Source organism: Podarcis raffonei, chromosome 2 (assembly GCF_027172205.1).
Source record: "Podarcis raffonei isolate rPodRaf1 chromosome 2, rPodRaf1.pri, whole genome shotgun sequence".
Taxonomy (NCBI): Eukaryota; Metazoa; Chordata; class Lepidosauria; order Squamata; family Lacertidae; genus Podarcis; species Podarcis raffonei.
The window spans coordinates 22,517,480-22,539,268 of record NC_070603.1 but is presented as its reverse complement, the minus strand read 5'-3'; the positions used below and the strand labels follow the sequence as shown (position 1 = coordinate 22,539,268).

General features: G+C 46.5%; 1 protein-coding gene across 4 annotated transcripts in view; it reads right to left on the bottom strand.

Annotated features, from left to right (window-relative positions):
* The window catches only part of DGKA (diacylglycerol kinase alpha), an 81,030-nt gene that overhangs the window by 14,214 nt on the left and 45,027 nt on the right, over nt 1-21,789 (bottom strand). For all 4 annotated transcript variants that reach the window (XM_053375252.1, XM_053375254.1, XM_053375253.1 and 1 more), the window contains 10 exons: nt 9,607-9,702; nt 8,813-8,889; nt 6,743-6,884; nt 6,155-6,235; nt 5,836-5,885; nt 4,705-4,779; nt 3,773-3,892; nt 2,894-3,011; nt 1,596-1,684; nt 739-858 (listed from right to left, as the gene is read on the bottom strand). In XM_053375252.1, coding sequence (XP_053231227.1) covers nt 739-858; nt 1,596-1,684; nt 2,894-3,011; nt 3,773-3,892; nt 4,705-4,779; nt 5,836-5,885; nt 6,155-6,235; nt 6,743-6,884; nt 8,813-8,889; nt 9,607-9,702 — 968 coding nt within the window. The remainder of the gene's footprint in view (nt 1-738; nt 859-1,595; nt 1,685-2,893; nt 3,012-3,772; nt 3,893-4,704; nt 4,780-5,835; nt 5,886-6,154; nt 6,236-6,742; nt 6,885-8,812; nt 8,890-9,606; nt 9,703-21,789) is intronic.

Below are 21,789 nucleotides of genomic sequence, written 5' to 3'. Positions count from 1 at the left end.
GTGATATGATAGCCATGTTCAAATATATAAAAGGATGTCACATAGAGGAGGGAGAAAGGTTGTTTTCTGCTGCTCCAGAGAAGCGGACACGGAGCAATGGATCCAAACTGCAGGAAAGAAGATTCCACCTAAACATTAGGAAGAACTTCCTGACAGTAAGAGCTGTTCGACAGTGGAATTTGCTGCCAAGGAGTGTGGTGGAGTCTCCTTCTTTGGAGGTCTTTAAGCAGAGGCTTGACAACCATATGTCAGGAGTGCTCTGATGGTGTTTCCTGCTTGGCAGGGGGTTGGACTCGAGGGCCCTTGTGGTCTCTTCCAACTCTATGATTCTATGATTCAGTACATGGCAGCTTCCCGTGTTCCGATGCTTGGCAAGTCGGACTGCAATGGAGGACTCCTTCCTACAAGGTAACAGGAACACCTGGAAGGGGCCACTCTGTGATCAGACACAGTCTCGCTTCTCACAGCCATTCTGGCACATGGGATGGGACCATTGGTTGCATGTGGCTGCTGCTGCTTCTCCCACCATGCTGCACTGCAACTAACGAAGCAATGAGTGCTGAGAGGGCTCTCCACAGTGAATATGGAGATGCATCATGATCTCCCAAATGAGGGAAGGGAAAGCTGGAGTTTGAAATGTAAGACAGATAACTGAGAAGCAGGCCCTTAATTAAGAGCCGTTCCTGACTTATGGCACCTATGCCTCCAGTCAGGGAAAATTGGGCGGTATCAACTCACCTTCTGATGGCACCAGGCACAGTGCATTCCTGTCAGGCTCTGAAAACTCTTGATCTTCTTCTGACACCGGTCGCACTTGCTGCCGTCACAGCCGCCTCTTACCCAGATGTGGGCTTGTGCCTGCAAGTGGAAAGAGCGACGGGCGCATGAAAGTGGAGGGACGGGGACCACCGGGCTAGATGAGCAGAATCAGAATCCACAGTTCTCGAGTTCTAGCCCTGACTCCCTGGAGAGAAGATAGATCTAAAAAGATTGGAACAGGAAAGGGAGAATGGGAGCCAGAGCTCTAGAGTCCTTTGTCCAGGACATCCTCTCCCAGCTCTTGCATGCTATTTCCTGATGGTTAAGAGGGCTGATGTAATTAAACTGGGCAGGAGCAAAGAACTACGGTGTTTATAATTAGCTGTGCATTCGCTATTTACTTGGCTAATGATTTTGGAACTGTGAGGTGCGATGACGCTGCCAAGGAGACGTGGAGGTCATGAATGAATTAAGAGATCTGAAGGGAAGAAATAGTTCCTAGAGATGGGGTCTGGGTACAGGTGAAGACAATTCCACATCCAGGAGAAGAGGAGAGGGGGAGCACCCCACAAATCCTTAGAAAAAATGGATCCAGAGAGTTCCTAAAGGGAAGGCGTGAGAGTCAGTGGAGGGAACTGTAGAATGAGACAATCTGTTCTCTTGCTTGGACAGGAGATCATGACAGAAAGGAGGGAGGCTGAGGATACATGGCAGGGGAAGAGAGGAAGCAGAGACAGGGGAAGCCTGAAAGAAACCCTAGGTAATAATGCAGCCAGATGAGCCAAAGGCTGCTTTATGGATGCAATGCCCTCCCCTCCTTTGCCCACGGTACTCACACTGGTGTCACGACGGCTCTTGGCATAGGTGCTGATACAGCTCAGTGGGGCTTTGCGGGCACAGCGCTCGTGCACTGTGTACTTGCAAACTGTGGGTAAAAAGAAGGAGGATGGATTTGCTGACATGTGAGCAACTAGGGACTGAACATGCAACTCCAGTTACAGACTGCCCCATGAAATCCCCACCCCATCACCAGCTAATGCCGCCCAGATTTAGGCCTCTCATTGCCTTCCGCTCTCCCTGCTTCCTGATCCTTTGATCAGCATCCTGCAAGCACAGAGCCACCGAGAACACCTCTCCAAGAGGAGAGCACGAGAGGCCAAGGGATCCAATAAGTTTTTGTTTCACACAGAGCACAACCAATTGTTGAACGGATGTCATGTTTTCTGACTACCGAAACTGCAGCGCTCCGTGCCTGGGCATCATGCAAATCTCTCCAAGGGCAATGCATTATTCGCCCCTGCTGGATACTGTTTGTGACAAAATTAGTGATGAGAAATGCTCATTAAATAGCAAACCCCCTCACCCCATGTACATGCCACATTGCAAACCATGCTTTAAAGGAGCTTGCAGATTTTTAAGGCAGCCCTGTTCAGGGAAGTTTTTAATGTGTGATATTTTAGTGTATTTTTGGTTTCTATGGAAGCCACCCAGAGTGGCTGGGGAAATGCAGCCAGATGGGCGGGGTACAAATAATAAATTATTTATTATTATTATTATTATTATTATTATTATTATTATTATTATTATTATTATTTTAAAAGCAGCAAGCAACTATTGGGCAGCTCATGGAAATCCCAGCTTTATTTTCTTTTAAAAGGCAAGCTTCTAGAAAAGTTGTTGGGTTGCTGCTGCTGTTGTTTTAATAGGAGAGGAAGTGCCTGCAAAGATGTTGGGAGAAGAACGGAATTGCAGGGGCTTCCAGAGCAAAGGTGCTGGTGTGCATGGCTTTCAAGGGCAATCCTGTTGCATCTCCAGAGGCCACAAGAAATTTCTGATCTAGGCAGTTTCACCCAATAGGGAAAATTAAAACACCCCTCCGCCCTCTGCTCAGTGGTACAGGCCACGCTGCCGGAAGCTCATTTTTTTGTTAGTTCTTCCTGAAGATGCCTCAAATATGGCAGCGTTTGGAGGACACTCCCTCCTCCTGTTCTCCACCCCCAGGTTCCCTTGTTCACAAACACAACATTCGCAGGGCGCTTATTCCACAGAAGGGTGGGCAAATACTAGAGAAGCCCCTACTGGATGAAAGGAGGAGATGAGCACCTTCACCCCAAAGACAAAGGGAGCCACTCACAAGTGCAGCGCAGCCCCTGCTTGCGCAGCCCCAGCAGAAGCGTCTCACACACGTTGCAGTAAACGGGCCGGTTGAAGTGCTTCAGGCGCCAGAGGTGCTGCCCATCATCCTTCATGGTCTGCAGCAATGGAGGAAAGTAGGCAGTGAGGGCAGAAGTTGGTTTTTGTTGTTGCGTGTGATTGTTTTGTGAGTGGGAGGAGAAGAGAGATGTCAGGGCTCACGGGAGGTGTGGGAGGGAATGGGTTCCAGGCGGGTCAGAATTTTGGACAAAGGTTGGCATATTTTTGGGGCGGGAGGCATAATATGACCTTCAAAATGTGCATGTATGGACCTATAACTTTGGCCCCTTGGAATGAACTAATACAAGAGTAAAAATATCCATTTTGAATAAAGATTTTAGGAAGGGAGGACTCTCCTCCAAGAAGCCCCCACGATGGAGAAAAGCACCACATGGAGCAGGGGTGGCTATTCTGTGGTGTGTCAGGTGTTGCTGGACTGCAACTCCCATCCCCCCTTAAACACTGGCCATGCTAGCTGGAGGCTGATGGGAGTTGGAGTCCAACAGTGCAGCAACCGCTTCAAATCAATACAGTGGAATAGCAGTTTTGCTTTTGCTCCAGTCTTAATAAAGCCAGCTTGTGACTTATCTGTCAAAATGGGTGGCAGCTTGAAGCTCTTTTCCAAGGAAGCCCCAGGTAATATTAACTTGTTGCTAGAAACCATTCCTGCTTCCTGTACTGGAGATCACAGAATGCCCCCCTGTCCCAGGCCACAGCACCTTAGTCTGGCTCAGATGGGCAGAGGTGTGTCTGCCTGTCTTATTATCTCAGCCCCCATCTCCCCTTCCCATCCTTCTCCCTTGTCCCTCTGTGCACTTACAGCTTCCAGTCCAAGTAGCACCAGGAGGGGGACGGTGGTAGCGCCGCCGCGGAGCCACTCAGATAGAGACACTGTGCCACTGCCGTCGTAGTCAATCTCTCGCATCATCTCCTGCAGGATCTGTGCCGATGAGAGATGGGAGAAGAAGAGGGCATGGGAGGGCTTGCTGAAGTCCGTTTGACACAGGTCGAGATGCGCACCGTGCCTTGTTCCCCAGCTCATTTTTTATGAGGCACGTCTAGGAGACAAAGCCATTCTTCCCGAAATGTGCATCCAAGAATCCAACGCTTTTTGCAGCATATGGCAAATTACATCCACCCCCTGCATCCATCCTCCTTTCTTAAACCCCAAAAGCTTTGTAACTGCAAGATTATTTGGAGAGAAGGGGGGCGGGGAAACAAGAGCTTGTATTCTTCACCACACTGTCCCCCGCAAAAAAGCAACAACCAGCCAGCAGAAAGGAGAGGTCACTCTATGAGGACACTCCCATCTAGATTTTATATATGAACCTCATTAGCCTGCCCTGGTTCATTTAACTGTCAGAGTCTTCTCTTCCAACTAAATACACACTCTACTCCATAACTGCACAGCCTGAGCTCCATCCCCTTCCTGGTGTTATGCTGAAGACAACACCTTATCCAGCTTCCTTGTGTGCTCCATTAACCTTAGATTCTAAGAGACAGCAAAATTCACAGTGTTTCCCAAACCTGGGTCTCCAGTTGTTTTTGGACTACAACTCCCATCATCCCCAGCTAGCAAGACCAGTGGTCAGGGACGGTGGGAATTATAGTCCAAAAAAATAGCTGGAGACCCATGTTTGGGAAACGCTGCAAGAGCCAGCACTTCCCAGCATAGGTGAGTATGTGTGTGGGTTGTGAGTATGGAACGGAAATACGCCTAGTGAAAATCAGGTATGGGTATTCTGCACTTACTGGCTTAAGCTCAGTGACGTCCCAGTCCAGATATTCAGCCACACGCATCATCTGTGTGATTATGCGGTCCACCTCCTACATAAGAACATAATTTAAGGCCTGCATTAAAGGTGAAGGCAGGTGCTTACATAAAAAAAGGCCAGGCACGTTAGAAAATGGGGTGCATTTAGAGAGATAAAGTCAGGAGTCAAGAAACACCAGTTGATAAGAGGTATCACAGATTGGGAGAAGCTAAAGATAGCATCATAGCTTGCTCAAAATAGGATGGCTATCTTTGTTCTAGTAGGAGATGCAGCGAACTTGACTTGCTGATTTTCTTCCTACCATGCAGCTGTTAAAGGCATAGGAGTCCTGCCAGGAAAAAAAGTGGCAACCTTGTACCGCAAATCATAAAAGTGCATATAGTGTGGCTCTGGTCTCTGACATTAGTTGGATTGGGCCAGGAGGGCACATCCACCACACTGCACTTCAAAGAAAATATGAAAAAAGATTTGCTCCCTTTTGCTCCCAAATTTCCTCTTCCAAATATGGCATTCCAGAAGGGCTGGAATCATAGCCAGGATGGGGCCCCTCTAGGCTGCAAACTTGGTGGTGATGTGGAGGTCTCCCACAGAAAGCAGAAAAGGTGGAATGCTGGAAAACAAACAACAATGCTTCTGTGCCAAGGCAACAAGATACAGACCTCCTGGGAGCGTGGAGGGGAAAGTCCACACAAGTGCAAACCAGAGATAAGCTATGAGGGGGAAATGAGCACCCACAAATGAGGGAAGGAAGGCAACATATTTTGGGCACCATCAAAGGCAGGAGTGTGAGAGGCAGAACAACAGGGAACAATGTACCAGGATGTTCTCCTGAGCAAGCCTCACTAAAACGAAGCTTTTGCGAGAGAACTTCCCTGTAAAAGTCTGTCTGCGCTCATGTCAATTAGTGTGTGGGTGGGTGCCACTGAAATAGCTTGGGTCATCCCAGCTACTAAAAGCACAAATTTTCAAAAGCTTTGTGGGTGGAGATGCGTGTTGCTGGGTGTGTAGCCTGTAATGCCTGAATGGGGAAAAAGAGGAAATGAATGGGGAGAGGATATCCAATGCCAACAGGCCCAAAGTTAGCTCCTGAAGAGCTCATGCTACTCACTGAACTGTCGAGCAGGCCATTCCCATCTTTGTCATAGAGCTTGAAGGTGACTGTGGGAGGAGAAATAAGATCAGAACTAGAAGCTTCAAGATCAAAGGGGGAAAAACCTCTGCCATCTCCCTTCCGGTTCAGACACCTTCCATAAAGACCCCATTTCCTCCCAACCCTTCACCAAGCCTTCCCCCCCCCCCAAGAACTGCCAGGGACAGATTTTCACCAGTGTTTGTTTACCCCAAACCCACCCACCCCAATATCTGAGGCTAAGAACTGGGGTCCTCAGCTGCCCCATCCTTCTCTTGATCCTTTCTCAGCTACTCACATTCCAGCTTGTCTTCTGGCCTTCCACCTTCCAGCAGAGAGAAGTAACAAGAGACATCATTGACGCAAACAAAGCCACTGGCTGCAAAGCGAGGGGGGGAAGGGAGAGAAAGGAAAGGATTTAGGGGCAAGAGATCTGTCAATAATTCTCCACCCTAGGGGCTGCTAGATATTACACTGCATTCACATTTATGTACTGTGTTAAAAACAACAACTCTCAAGACATTTTTATTTCAGGCTACATTTCATTCGTTGTCATCACCTACCTGCTGTATATCTCTGTTTATTGTTCTTTTGGGGCTCACTCTAAGGAGTTTAATTTTTTTACTAAATAAAACAGTTTTCAAGTAAGTGTTATGATTTGTGTATGCCACCTTGAGAGGACATTTGTCCTAAAAGACAGGATATAAATAAATCAGATGCTGTCAAACCTCCACCCAAAAAAGATGCTTAGCAGAGCATCTGTCCCTACTTTTTAAGCATTTTGGAATGTTGTTTTTTCACCACCACCAGAGGATGTGCAGATCCCACACACCCCCTGAATAAAAGCAAGACAATATAGCAGCCTTTCTGCTGGAAGTCTCCTTACTTGGTTGCACTCCTGGCTCTCCTGTGGCCTGTCCTGCCGTAGTCTGGAAAGACATGAAGAGATGGCTGCAAAGTTCATCTGAGATCTCCTCTGCTTCCAAGTAGGTTTTCAGGAAGAGCTTGAAGCCCTCGAAGTCTATCGTCTGGCAACGGCATCAGTAGAAGAACAAAGCGACAGAAGAAAAAGAGGAGGAATTTGAGGAAACCCATCCTATCAGTTGTAATAGAAAGTGAACAGAGTACTGATCTGAGCAATGTCAATGTTACGGTAGTGGTCTTGCATGGTAAGGGAGAATGGAGAACCTCAATTGTTTTGTCCCTGACGGGAGTGAATAAATAAGCTCTATAATGGAAAACTGATTGGGACAGTTTTTGTAAAATATGCGGGGATTTAAGACATGTAAAATGAACCATGGAAAGAGAAGAAGAGAAGTCACTGATGCTTTAAGGATGTAAAATGAGTATGTGAAATTGTAAAACAGAAAATTTAATAAACATTATTAAAATAAAATAATCTCCTCTCCATTCACTCCATTGCATGGCAGCTATTGGATTAGCAGACACAGGAAGGGGAGAAGTCATCACATAGGCCGAGTAAGAGATAATGGTCAAGCAACAGGGAAGACTTGCGATGCATAGGGCAGGTTCACGATAATCCACAGGGGAGCCTTGGGTTGTTTGATTATAGGAAGGAAGGCAGAAGTAGAGACTCAGCAGATTGTGTAAATGCTGTGGATGGAATGAATCTTGATTTCGGTAAAGCATTTGACAAAGTCCCTCATTATATTTTGGTGAGCAAACTGGTTAAATGTGAGTCAGGTGAGAATACTGCCAGGTGGATCCACAACTGTTTGGAAAACCATGCTCATCCATGGTTCCTCACCAAACTGGAGGGATGCCACAAGTGGGATGCAGCAGGAATCCAAGCCTGACACGCTTCAACATTTTTTATCAGTGACACAGTAGAGGGACTTTTTATCAATTATAAGGATGATACAAAACTGAAAGGGACAGTTAACATCTCAGAAGATACAAATAAAATTCAAAGGGACCTTGAGAGAAGAGGAAACTGGAATGACACAGACAAATTAAACAGCAACAAATGCAAACAGGAAACAAACTAAATGCAAATGTAAATAGGAATGCAAATAGGAAACAAACTACAAGTACAGGGTGAGGGGTGCCTCAACAGCAGTACATGCGAAAGGGATCTTGAGTTTATAGTCAGACATGAGCTGGACATGAGGCAGCGACGTGAGGCAGCTGCAAAATAGGCTAATGTGACTCTGGGCTGCATTGACAGAACCGTTGTTTCCAAGTCACAAGAAGGAATTTGTTTTCATTTTTTGTTTTGCTTGGAGTACTGTGTCCAATTCTTTACTAAGAAGAATGTAGACAAATTGGAGCAAGTTCAAAGATGGTCAACTGTATGGAAAACAAGTCCTATGAGGAAAGGCTGGAGGAATGAGCTAAGTTTAGTCCAAAGATGCGGGACATCATGATAGCACAAGTACCTAAAAGGCTATTGCATACAAGGTAGCAGATATTTGCTCTCTGCTAATCCAGACGGCAGGATTAAATCTAGTGGTCTTAAATGACAGGAGAGTGAATCTCTATGGAACTTTAGGATCAACCTCCTATCTGTAAGAACAGGTTAAAAATTAGCATCCCTAGCAAGGAGCTCTATCGTCCCACCTCCCGGGGAAAAATGCCTTTGTTTCATGGTGTGAAAAGGACGAAGATTCTCCCACGTTTGATCTTGCTACGACAGTGGTGATGTACTGCCACACACATATACATCCTATACTCCACAGATAGGTGAATTTTGCGCCCCTCCTGTGCCTGCATCCTGGTGGGGGCTGGTTTTGCCAACCTCCAGGTATGCCTCAGCTGGGACATGAGAGGTTCAAAGGGATGGCATATTGCTTTGCAAGGTCACCTTGCCTACATGAATTTTGGCGGTAAATTCTTTTATTGGAATGAGTGATTCCCTCCCCCCCCCCCGAAAAAAAATGTACAAATTTTGCAAGGCAAGAGATGAACGGGTGCAGGGGAAGAAGGGTGTACTCACATCTCCTTGAAGGTGCTCAGACAATTTACCGTCTCCATAAAATTCCTGCAGCACGTCCTGCACCTTCTTGCTGCTGTCTGTAGGGCAAAGAAAACAGATTGAACAGAGGGAAATTATACAGTGTAGGAAACATGATACATGCCGTGCCCAGGGGTTGTAGGACTCTGCCCTACGTTTGAAAGGAATGTGGGTTACCAGTGGGCTGCAGAAAGGCAGCAGTTCTGGCCCAAATATCTCCTGGCTTTCAACACTTGTGAACCCAGGGCATTAGGAATTCTGGCATTCAACTTCCACGTTTGCCCACCACTGTTTGGGGGGTGGGTAGGCTAATAATTTCAAGGCGGGGAAAACAGGGATCTAAAACTATCTTGCTCTTTTCAAGCCAAGGTACTCCCACAAGCTGCAAGCCGTCCCCCAGCTAAACTCTCACAGACCATACTGTTTTCTCTGTATTTTTCTGTAGCCGCCAAATCAGGATTTCTGACTCCGACATTCCAAGATGATATTACGGGGACAGCTACAGAGTGAACAGACCTTTCAGTTACACTCAGCCCCCTCCAGATTGGCATAGAGAGACGGTTCCTTCCACCTTCCCCCCTCTCTCCCACCCTGCCACCGCCCTAGCTCCATCAAAGCAAACCCAGATTTTGGCATGTCAATGTCCCACATGACTCCCTGATGCTTTAGGATGGGGAGTCCCTTTCAACCTTTCCTGTTGTCACAGTCATTCCCCAATAGGTCCCAGCCTGGTGGGGCCAGCCCAGAGAGATAGATGGGAGAAGGGAAAAACTCACAGTCGATGTACTTCTGCAGCTGGGTGAACTCCTCTGGGCTGAGCGTGGCCCATTCCTTGCTGTCGGACATGCTGCTGTCCTTGCTCCACTTTACGCCTGCAAAGAACAGGGGAGAGTCAAGGAGATCTTGTTAGGCAGAGCGGTAGAGACCGATATTTTGGGCACAGGTCCTCTCTCTCTCTCTCTCTCCTTCTTCTTCTTCCTCTCACACTCTCCTGGCTGATTAGCTGAGCCGGCACATTCTTCTCTGGCACAATTGGTTTCCAGAGCAGCGACTGGGAATTTCGCCACAGCACACCCAGCCACAGAGCAGGCGAGATTCCAGCTGCACAGCCACTGAGAGAGGGAGGGAGGGAGAAAGGGAGAAGTACCACCGGCAGGTTTAACCCCTAGAGGAGCAGCACAGTCTGCTCCCGATTCAGTTGGGATCCTGCCTGCAGCAGAGAGGTGGATGAGGAGGGCGGTCTACAGCCCAAGTGCATAAACACCTTGCACAGCAGCCCTTTTAAATCCTGACATGCTTGCATGATGCAGACTCTTAAAGGGACAGTCCCCCGTTACCTGAAGTAGGGGAGCAGTTGGCAGGGCACTTGCTGCACCTCTTACCCCAGAGCAAGCCCATAGCCACAGACCCACAGGGCAGGGGCACGGGAGGAGGAGGAGGGGAGGAGGACCCCACCAGAGCTGCCCAGAGGCGAGGCAATGGTGGGATGCTGGTGGTAGCAAGACCATCCAAACTAGAAGGCAGAGGGAAAAGGCAGTGTGGAGAGAAGCAGTTAGGCAAATTTATACCCTTTTGCCGCAGATGGTGCCAGCCCCATTAATATTTAAAGGAGAAGAGTCACCGTGCCAAGGTTTCGTGCGTTATTGCTGGGAGCTCCACACATTACACAGGGATGCGATCCTGGCAAGCGAGTGCAAGGGCGGGGGATCTGAAGGGAGCCAGCCAGGCTGGCACACTGCAGAGGCTCACTTCATCAAGGGGAGTTTGGGAAGCTGAAAGCAACACTGGGGAAGTATCAATTAAGGTCCAGCCTTACTGGATCGGAGTAACAATCCATCTAGCCCCGCAGCTTGTCGTTGCCAACAGTAGCCTATTTGGGATGCTTCAGGAGAGATGCTCAATAATTATGTTCCAGTTCATCAATCACAGCTTCCAGCAGCTTCGTGTTTAAAGAGGACCTGACCAGAAAGCTACCTTCCCTGATACCTTTAACCTCCATTAAATATAGTTAGAACCCTCTTTTTTAAAAAAGCCCGTTTATGCTGCAGGCATAAATCCCATGGCAGTGAGTTCCACAGATCAATAAGTTGTGCAAAAATAAAAACTGCTTTTTGTTGAGTTTTAGTGGAGACCCCTGAGATTACTTAAAAGCTTTAACAACGATTTAGCCTTGCCTAAGCTATGTATGATTCTTATGCTTCCCCGTCATTGTAGCGCTTCTCAAATCTTTCTTTCTTGAGCCAAACAAGCCATTTTGAAGTTCTTTCAGATTCTGCCACACACTTTAGGAGAAGGGTGGTGCAGAACCATGCAAAAGCTCTCTCTGGGTGTGCATTTACCCAAGTTCATCTAGGTGCGCACATTTAATTAATGTTATATAGTTTTCTGGATTATTTCTGGATTTTAAATACATGGGCAACTTCTGCTACATAGTTCAAAGGGAGAGAGGGGTAGATGGAGCACCCAATAGTCAGAGATATTCTAAAATTGCCCAAGCTGGGTTCACTATGTAACTTAAGCAAATTCATTCAAATGTAGCCAGTTTGTAAACAGCAACAACAAGAAGACACCTTTCATGCACACAACACTTTACAAACTGCAAGGGAACAGCACCCAGCCCTAAGGGGCTTAAAATCTATGTAGCAACACAAGGGAGACACTGAAGTAGAACAGAAACAGGGAAAGAATAAACCATTATTTCAAGTTACAGGTAGGTAGCCATGCTGGTCTGCCGTAGTCGAACAAAATAAAAAAATTCTTTCCAGTAGCACCTAGAGACCAAGTAAGTTTGTTATTGGTATGAGCTTTTTCAGACCTGAAGAAGCGTGCATGCACACGAAAGCTCATACCAATAACAAACTTAGTTGGTCTCTAGGTGCTACTGGAAGGATTTTTTTTATTTTGTTTCAATTATTTCAGATATACATACTTAGGCTTAGTTACAGCAAGGTTTTTGGTGTACAAAATTGTTTTTGCTAATAACAGGTTTTTGCCAAAGGCTTCAGGGGAAAATATATCCCAAGTACCAAACTCTAGACTTTCTAGTAGCAATGAGGCTGTGAACCAGGAAATCCCTCGATTCAAATATTGCCTTCTGCTTCTGCACAATTTGATGAAGCTTTCTTCTCTCAGCCTCTGGTCCGCAGTATGAGGATAATAATACTTACCTAACCTACAAGCATAGAGCAGAACAGCAATGAATAATTTTAGACTCTGTATATAACTAGTGCAAAGGTGTTCCAGCAACGGGACATTAGTGGTGGGAAAATGTTGTGCCTGGAACAGAAGACTTAACAAAGGAAGGTGCTTTATACCTGATCTAGAGTGAGCACTGGCAGTTGCAATGCAGATATTTATGTTTGCTAACCTGTTGCATCAATACTCCTTCCTATGCCTCAGTTTCCCTCTCTTGCAATCCAAGCCCCTCTCCTTTTTCCTTAAACCAAGAGCCAACACCTTCTGCTGCCAAGATTTTTTCCAGTTTCATTCCCGCACTTGGTCCATCTGCTATTTACCACCCTGCAGGCAGGAACCTCCCATGAGAATCATTAATTCATGCTCAGGCAGATCCCTCTGCCTTACTTTGCAATGCTCAAGAGCACTCCACTCTCTCTGCTGGGCATGGAGAGAAAAGCCCTGTACTCAGACCCATTAGTGCTAATAGGGCTAATTGCAATTACCACTGTTAAGGGATTAAGGACAGGAAGGGCCCACTCTGACTCTTAAGAGCCATTTTTTAAGGCCCACGCAAATCCCCACTTTCCCTCCTATCCACCCTTCCCTCTCTGGCTGCATTTCTCAGCCACAGTTTTTCCAGATCTTTCTCTGATCCCCGGGTTTGCTCCTTCACTGCCTCAAACCCCTTCTTTCCTGATGCTAGTTTTCATGATATTCATCAGCAGTACAGGGAGAACAGGACAGGGCCCTGGAACAGACCCTCCAAGTATCCGTATTCTCCACTATGTCCAGTTGTGACCGACTCTGGGATTGCAGCGCTCATCTTGCTTTATTGGCCGAGGGAGCCGGCGTACAGCTTCCAGGTCATGTGGCCAGCATGACTAAGCTGCTTCTGGCGAACCACAGCAACGCACGGAAACGCCGTTTACCTTCCCGCCGGAAGGTATCTACTTGCACTTTGAGGTGCTTTTGTACTGCTAGGTTGGCAGGAGCAGGGACCGAGCAACGGGAGCTCACCCCGTTGCAGGGATTTGAACTGCCAACCTTCTGATCGGCAAGTCCTAGGCTCTGTGATTTAACCCACAGCGCCACCCGCGCCCCTCCACTTTTCTTAGGACATCCCTATTTTCATTGGAGAAATGATGGAGGATATGGGGGTATGGTATGCGACTCCCGAGAAATTTGAGGGTATGCTGGAATCACAGGTGAAGAGGGTGGGATGGAGAAAGTCATTGCTAGCACTTGCAGTTTCTCCCACATACTCAACTTATTTAAAGACACAAGAACTCCTTCTCATTCTGTGCCTGCCAACCCTAGCACTGCCAGTATAATGGTTAGAGTGTTGGACTATGACCTGGGAGACCAGGGTTCGGATCCCCACTCAGCCATGAAGCTCACTAGGCGACCTGGGGCCAGTCACCATCTCTCAGCCTAACCTACCACACAGGGGTGCTGTGAGGATGAAATGGGGAGAAGGAGAGTCGTGAGCTCCTTGGGAGAAAAGGTGGTCTATATATGTAATAAACACACAGAAACAGCTCTTCACAGTCTCTTGCACTTCCCAAATAATGTGGGGCACTGAGGGCAGCTTTTTGAAAGCTGAACTTGTAGGAAAGAGCACTGAAAGGCATGGAGTATTTGTGTAAAAAAAAGATTTAGACAGACAGATTCAGCAGCCAGCTCAGAAGAGACCAAATCAGGGCAAAATCTGTGCAGGCCCAAGAAACTAAGAGTGACTTGCGTTGATTTTCCCACCCCATACCTTCTTTCATAGGAGCCAACTCCGAGGGGCCATAGGGGCTTCGGCCCTTGCAATAGCATTTTTGAGGGGGCTGGAGGCCCGCCTCCAAAGTTGACGGACATTGCCATTCAAATGGTGTGCGTGCACCATGTCATGTGATCAGTTATGCAGGGTAGGGCATACCTGGGCCCCCACAATGTTTTATTCCAGTTGGCACCCCTGCCTCCTTTGCAGGGAAAGTTTTTAGGAAATGATACACTTATCACTTCGAGAACTGAAACACACTGTCATCATGCCTCGCTTCAAGAAATGACTGCTAAAGCCATGTGAACAGATAGTCCTTTCTGCAGGACAGGGTGATGGCAGATGAACTTTTTCCAGCTAAAGCACTGGGCAAAAAGTAGGCAGAGCAACAAATATAGATGTCTACCTTTGTACTGGAGGTTAGTTTCTCCACACTCACCTCTCTATCCCCCATCCAGGTAAGCAAAAGGCATTATCAGAGAGAAAGGACACATTCTGGTCAGGCGAAAGCACTTAGGATATGTGCAGCTCACCAGAGAGGGGTGTGGCCTGGGAAGAATTCTGAGGGCCAGATAGAAAGTCCAGGAGGGAAGCATTGGGTCCTAGGTTCTTCATCCTTGCTACATGAGGGCACCAGGAGCAACTTCCCCCATTACTTGTGCCATGGCATTGCCAACTTTGAGACGAGTGGGCCAAAAATCTCAGTCCAAAGGAAGCAACTAGTCCCCTCTAGTGCCAAAGAATAGAAGGTGATGCGACTTGACTGGATACGGGTCTAAGAAAAATGAACTTTCTAACATCCTCAACTTTCAAGGGTTATATAGGGGAACTGTATATCCTGGATATGCACCTCAAATTTCTCATGTCAAATACCAGTAATGGGGATCAGGGTCTCAAAGGTGCCATGCCCCTGCTGGAGGAATTCTCTTTGGGGCTCCCCAGAGTAAAATACTCTGTGAGAAGGGACTGCAAGGGAGACTAGGAGGGTCCTGGGTCCTCAGGGAAAATGGCGATCTAACCTTCTTCCCGTGGCAAAGGTAGCCCTATCTTGGAACCAGGCAGACGCCAAGCTGCCATTGAGCCCTAAAGGGGCAGGCTCAGTTGACCGTCAAATGCCAAAGGCTCTTTGGGAGTAAATAAATACTGGTAAGCCACTCCTCAAGAGTAGACCAAACCTACAAGCAATGTGAAGGTTCGAGTTTAAAAGCCTTCTGTTCCAGGTACAACATCTTTGCCCCATTAGCATATGTTGCACGAACAACATCTCTGTACCAGAATGGAGCAAGCTTGTGTTTTCATCCGCTCTGGAGGGTGGGACCCGAACCAATGGTTTTGAAAGGAGATCAGGAAGAACTTTCTGGCAGACTCCCACGAGAGGTGGCGGACTCTCCTTCCTTGGAGGTTTTTAAAAAGAAGTTAGATGGCCATCTGTCACGTATGATCTAGCTGAGATTCCTGCATTGCAGGAGGTTGAACAAGATGACCCTCAGGGTCTCTTCCAATTCTACAATTCTAAGATTCTAGGATTCCCTGACTTGTGCCGCCCTGCCACCTAGTTTAGTCACTGGACCTTTCCTCTAATGTTGCCCCTCTGTTGAGACTCTGGACTGCCCCAACCATTTAGAGTGCTGTGAGACACTGATTCTGGCACTGCTCTTGTTAAGCCACAGCTGCCCTGCCTTGTGCAGGGCAGAAGGCCTTGAAAGACAGTTCTGCTTTAAAATGTGCTCTGGGTTTTTTATGAGTCTGGGATGGCTGTGTGTGTTTTTTGCCACAGCCTAGGTAGTTTATCCTGGAGGCACTTGCAACAGCAACACTGACATATACCAAGAGCTGCTGTAACAGCTTTGGGCACACTTTGAAGGACTGATTTACACTAGGAGGAGAGAGGGATGAGCAAAGATGACTTGGGGAGACAGGCCTACAAGCTCCCTTTTCCCGCTCAGCCTGTTGCTTCTTCCCAGCTCTTAACTGTTCCTGTGTGTCCTACAGCTTTCTGCCAATTCTCTCCCGTCTCTGACAAAAAAGGAAATAAAGCAGAACATAAAACGGAAAAATTCAAACCATAAAATTATACAACTGTGTACGTAAGGTCTGCCAGCTAAATAAAACATGTGAATATAGGCATGGCTTTGCCATTCAAATACTGAGGATTTGTGGTTGCAGAATTAATGGATGGTTTAGTCAGGAATTTCGTATTTTCTGAGGAGGGCGAGGACGGGGACGCTACACTACTAGACAGCATAAAGCTGGCCAAAGTCAGTGCTTGTGGGAGACACAAGAGGTTGGGCTGCTCTGCGTACACGTCCCCTCCTCGCGAGGTGACACTCTGGCCTTCCCTACTGCAACCTGTTTGTCAGGACCTAAATAAAACAATAAATTTCACGTGGGCTATGACAAAAAGGAAACGTTTCCGCGGCAACCACAACAACATCTGCCAAGGTTATTGTAGCCGCTGAATAACAGCAGTTTGGCTGCTGGAAACTAACATGGTTCCCGCTGCTAAAACAATACTGCCATACACAGGATGCCCCAAGTGCATTCTGGGAGGAGAGTTAGTCAGCTGGAGCCTCAGCCAGAATTTCATACTTTTTAAGGTCAGGAGGATCCACCGAGATAATAAGCTTGGAAATCTGTCTCTTTTAGGAAGGCCCCAGAATCTCCTTCAGTCTCCGCAAGTGCTAAGCTATGAAGCCACTCCAACAGCCAATAAATAATCCCATGAACACTCCGTGCTCCCAGTGCGATGCTCTCTTCCGTGCAGCCAGCAAAATCAGCCCAGCCCAGGAATGAATGATTATTTCATGCATGCACAGAGACAAGCTAGGAAGAAGGTGCGGGAGTTCTGGAGCTGCAGCGGGTGAAGGAAAAAGCACCTAGCCTTGGGAACTGGCAGTGCTGTAAGCAGAGTTTGAAAGGACCTCCTCTGAAGCTATGATTATATGATTGTAGGGATTGACTAGGATTATATAGGGGAAAGCAATCTGCTAAGCATCCTGGAGCCAAGTTGTTCAGAATTTTCTATATGTCCGCAACAACACTTTTGAGTGTTGTCCGGTAACCACTAGGCAGCCAGTACAGTTCCTTCAGCACAAGTGAAGTATGTACATACCTGGGTGCCCCATTTAGCACTACAGCTGCTGGATCCTGCACTTAGCTGCAGTTTCTGTGCTGGCTGCGAGGACAGCCACAGATACAGCACATTACAGAAACCTAAGCGTGCGGATACCAACGCATGACCAGCAGTGGCCAAGCTACCCTACCCAGGAAAGAGCAAGCTGTAATACCAACCAAAGCTGGTCATAGGTGCTCTTTGCCACAGAGGTCACTTGGAGTTTTTAGTGACAGAGATGGTTCCAGGAGCACTCCCCAAATGAACAACTGATCCATCAAAGGGAGTGCAAATTCATCCAGAATAGCCGAACAACCCAATATGGCTTGTGAAGCTGTACCCAGCAAAGCAGTGAAGGATCCTTTCCCTCTCTGGCACGTCTTTTAGTGAAGCAAGTTCAAATTATAGATTTGCTTTTCCAGTTCTATCGTAGTCAACAGGCCTCTCCCTTGCCATGCAGTTTTTTTCTTAAGAGTTTGTGTGTGTGTGTTTGTGTGAAGTCTGAATTTTGAAAACGAACACTCAGCATTTGCTACTTTTTAATTTTAAGTAAGTAAGTAATTTATCTGTCAAGGCTGTAAATCATAACTTGCTACTTGGAATAATGACAAACTCAATATACTTTTTTTTCCTGCTGCTGCTAGGTTTTTTTCTCCCTCCTTTTTCCTGTGGAGGCAGTTTTAGTTCCAGCTGCACACTCCTGTAAATTAAAAGATAAATTTATCCTCACTGTACTACCACATAGTTTTTAACCCCCTTTTCCATTTTGCAATTAAACTGCCCTTCTCCATTATGAAACTTAACTGGACAGCAGATCAAAGCCCAAAGATGTATTTGGCACCTTTCGGGTGATCATGGCAATAGGTGGATGCTAGTTCAAGCTGCTTCAGCTGAAGTTACGTTGCTGTTTTTAAAACCCTTCCAACTTTCTCTGCTTCCTACATCCAGCTTTGGCTAGCAAGGGTGCTCCCTGAAGCAAGGTGTTTTAAAAGTACAAGGTCCACTAGCTTATCTGATATTAAGCACAGAAATCTGGCATCTTCTCAATAGATATGCAAGTCCACATTAGAGAAAAATGGGTGGGGGGGATTACTTTGGGTTCAAAAGCTTTCAACTTATAAGCAACTATAGCTTATGCAATAAAAGATAATCAAGCATTATTGTGGTTCCTGAGTTCTCATTCATACCAAGGAGTTTTCATAAGACATGCCCCTAGTTGATTATATTTCCATCATATATTGCTACTTTCCCCTTCATTCTATGGAATCAACTCAGCAGCAACCACGTTAGTGCATTCCATCTCTCAGAGACATGGATATCATTGTTCAGATGGACTCAACCCCCAAATGCAATTTACACGGAGTGCATAATGGTCAGTAATTTTAAAATGACTCAAATTAAGTATTCTGGATTTTGCAATATGGATCTGTGAAATCAGATTCCCAGCTACTTAAGTTCTAGATCTCAGCTCCCTTAATGGCCACACTAAACAGCATAGGGGGTTGGAGTAGATGTGTAAGAGAGAACATGGAGCAATGGTTTAAAAAAAGAAGTACAGAGGGGGGTGGAAGGTCCTACAAATAAGGATATTGGTTTTTATAATGCTATGAACATTTGAGCCTGTAGGTATAATCCTACCAACTCAAATATCCGGTGGTCTAGGTCTGCCTGCTCTTGCTATTCCTCCACTATTTCAGAATGGGAGGCAATGATGAGTGGACACATTGAAATGATTCACTAGGCAAGGACACCCACCCACACCCAGCTCAACTGTGCAAGACTTGAAAAAACCTTGCCCGACACCGTGGCTTTGCCAATAGCCGGAGAGACATGTGCTGACAAGCGCAACAGAGACAAAAAGAGACTTATTCTGCTGCACAGCCCTAAATGCTGAAAAGAGGCTGTTCCTCAGACAAAGCGAAACAGAGCAGCAAGAAAGATGGAGCAGTGTTTCCCAAAATTTCTTCCTTGATGGACCACTTGACAATTGCTAAGAGCCCTAAAGGGCCACTTAATGATTTCACTACCTATTGTAGCAATTGTAATGTGCTGTGCTAGATGCTGTGCTAGATTCCATCTCAAACTGTAATACAGTCCCATAGAAGGAAAAAAAAGTGAAAATGAAATGAAAAATCCATATGGCTATTTCATGTAATACATGTATCACTTCCCATCTTCAGCCAAAAATCAACATACCACCTGAATGAAGCTCACAGACAACTGGTGATTCATGGACCACAGTTTGGAAACCCCTGAGATGTGGGGAAGAAGAAAGACTTTCCTCTAGCACTACCAACCGATGCAGAAACCAGAGCAAAGAAAAGTGGCCCCAAAGAGCCTTGCTGCACAGGACCTGCATCTGATCAAATGTGCACAGAGGTCTGAGCAGCAGGGTTGAGGAGGAGAACTGACTCATCTCTGGAGCCAGCCCAGGAGCTTGGAGTTACCAAATCCAGCTAACTAGATCAACATCCTGTGCTAATTTTAGCTTTATGGCAGATGCCCTTGGCTCCAGGGGCCAGGCGTACACAATGCAAACCAGATGCTGGAGGGAGAGGAGCCAGAGATCACTGTCCCAGCTTTCCCCCATCAATGACCTCAAATTGCTGGGGAGGGAACCCCTGGATATACCTAGTTTCCAGCTCTGGGCAATCTCAACTAGAAAGTCATAGCATGCTGTCTGTTCAAAGGGCAATGGGCGTTAACTGATGATGATGATAGCTAAGAGAGGTGAGATGACTCTTTCCGGGGAATATGCCTCACAAAGCACCAAATGGAGGCAGTCGTACCACAGCCCTGCCAAGACACAGTGAGCCATGGACCACCAACACAACCTTGTCTGCCAAAAATAAGACCAAGAATGCACTACTAGTCTGTCTGTAAGCTGAGTGGAGTTGGGAACTATGTTTAAAATTATACGGCTGAAGGGAGTGACAACAGCATACTTTTTACATCTCTAGAGCCTAGAGCAAAAGAAAACACTTCTCTGACTCAAGACCACCGCATATGCAATATACATATTAGGTACTTTATGGAACAGGGGCATCTAGACCACACTGAAAACATTATCATATATGGCACAAACAACCAGCACCCGTAATAAACTACAGTTCCCAAATCCCCATTGAAATCTGGTTAAATAATATTTGGGACGTGGCTATCGGAATTGCTTTACTCAGCATAGGAGGGTAATTAAAGGCACTGAAAGGACAGACACTTTTGGTGAGATGTGGCTTCCTTTCTTTTCCTTTATAAATGAGACAGAAGATACTTTTATTATACCCCCAACACAAGAAACACTATGGAGAGGATACTTGATAATGCATAAATAAACATGTACCTTGGATCTCAAACAACTTGCAAGACGAACGTTTTGGGTCCCGAACGCCGCAAACCCAGAAGTGATTGTTCCGATTTGCAAACGTTCTTTGGAACCCGAACGTCCGTCGTGACTTCCATGGCTTCCGATTGGCTGCAATTGTGAAGCCACGCCTTGGTTTCCGAACTGTTTTGGAAGTCAAACAGACTTCCGGAACGGATTCTGTTTGACTTCCAAGGTACCATTGTATTCCTTGTGTACTGCATATGAAACTTAATAAGAATGTACCTACCACTGGACAAGTTACTGTACTTACATGTTGTTCTTACATTAACATGAAAAACAATTAAAATTGGGGGGGGGGTTACAGTTCCCAGGATTCCATGACTGTTTAAAGTGGTATGAGTACTGCTTTAAATGTATAAAGCAGATAGGGCTTGGGGTTCTCCTACGCTCTTATATAACACTTTTTTCCATCAGCAGCTAAGGGCTCATCCACACTTAGCTTTTGCCCTGTACTTTCTAGGCACACATCCATGCTTTTAAGCACCATGCCCCATCACTTTCCCCAAGAAAACCCACTCCTTAATGCAGAATCAGAACTAATTGCAAATCAAGTTTTCTGCAGATGCCATTTACTCTGATTCAGTGGTAAAGAGCAAGTTTTTGCAGGGAAAGCTTTAAAGCGCAAACCTAGAAATGCGGCACCAAAGTCTGTTGAGCTCTAAGTGATGCTTACTTCAAGTAGTGGCAACCTTGCCAATTCTTTTTAAAATTCTTTTTAAGGCATGAATAAAGCACTCAAGTTAATGTCTTCATGAGGACGAAGCATAACACAAAAAGCAACGCAAATGATTCATGCTGGATGGGTTGTGTTCAGGCTAGTGCTATGGCAAAGGTTGCATCAGTGGAAAGGTTTTCCTTGTGCAAGGGAACCTCCTCCTTCCTTCTGCCAGCACCACCCAAAATCTGGTCTGGGTGTTCCCCCATCCCTCCAGAGCAGATTTGAGGATTGTGCAGGGTGGAAGCAGGAGGTGAACAGGTGAAAATTCGCATTGTGCTAGCGGGAATCCTTGCACTGGCTTCCACTGGTACAACAGGCTAGTAGAGCCCAATGCCTCCAGAGGAGTCTTTAAATGCTGACAACCTCCCCCTTAATCTTGGCACCCCCTCTGGGCACCTCCAGTAGAATTAATCTGAGCTTTGGGAAGTGCATAGAGATGAAAGAGGAAGTGGGAAAGAGAGTCGGTCTTCTAACTTCCTCCTTCGGTTCCATGTGCTTTTCAAGGGAGAAAAAGGTAGCCAGCTTCACCACCTTAGGAGGCTTTATGGGCAGCAGGAGAAGACCTTGAGAGCACCAGCGGCATCAGTGTGTGTGTGTGTGAGAGATATTTTTCACTTGACCCAAAAGCCCACATGTAGCTTCAACTAAGATTTCAGGAAACCTTGAAGAAGAGAGAGTAAAAATTGCATTCCCTGCTCATGAACTTGGTTCCTGAAGCTCCACCACCCACCACAATGTGAAAGTCTCCTGGTCCTTCAAACCAACCAACCAACCAACCAACCAACCAAAAAACCTTCACATT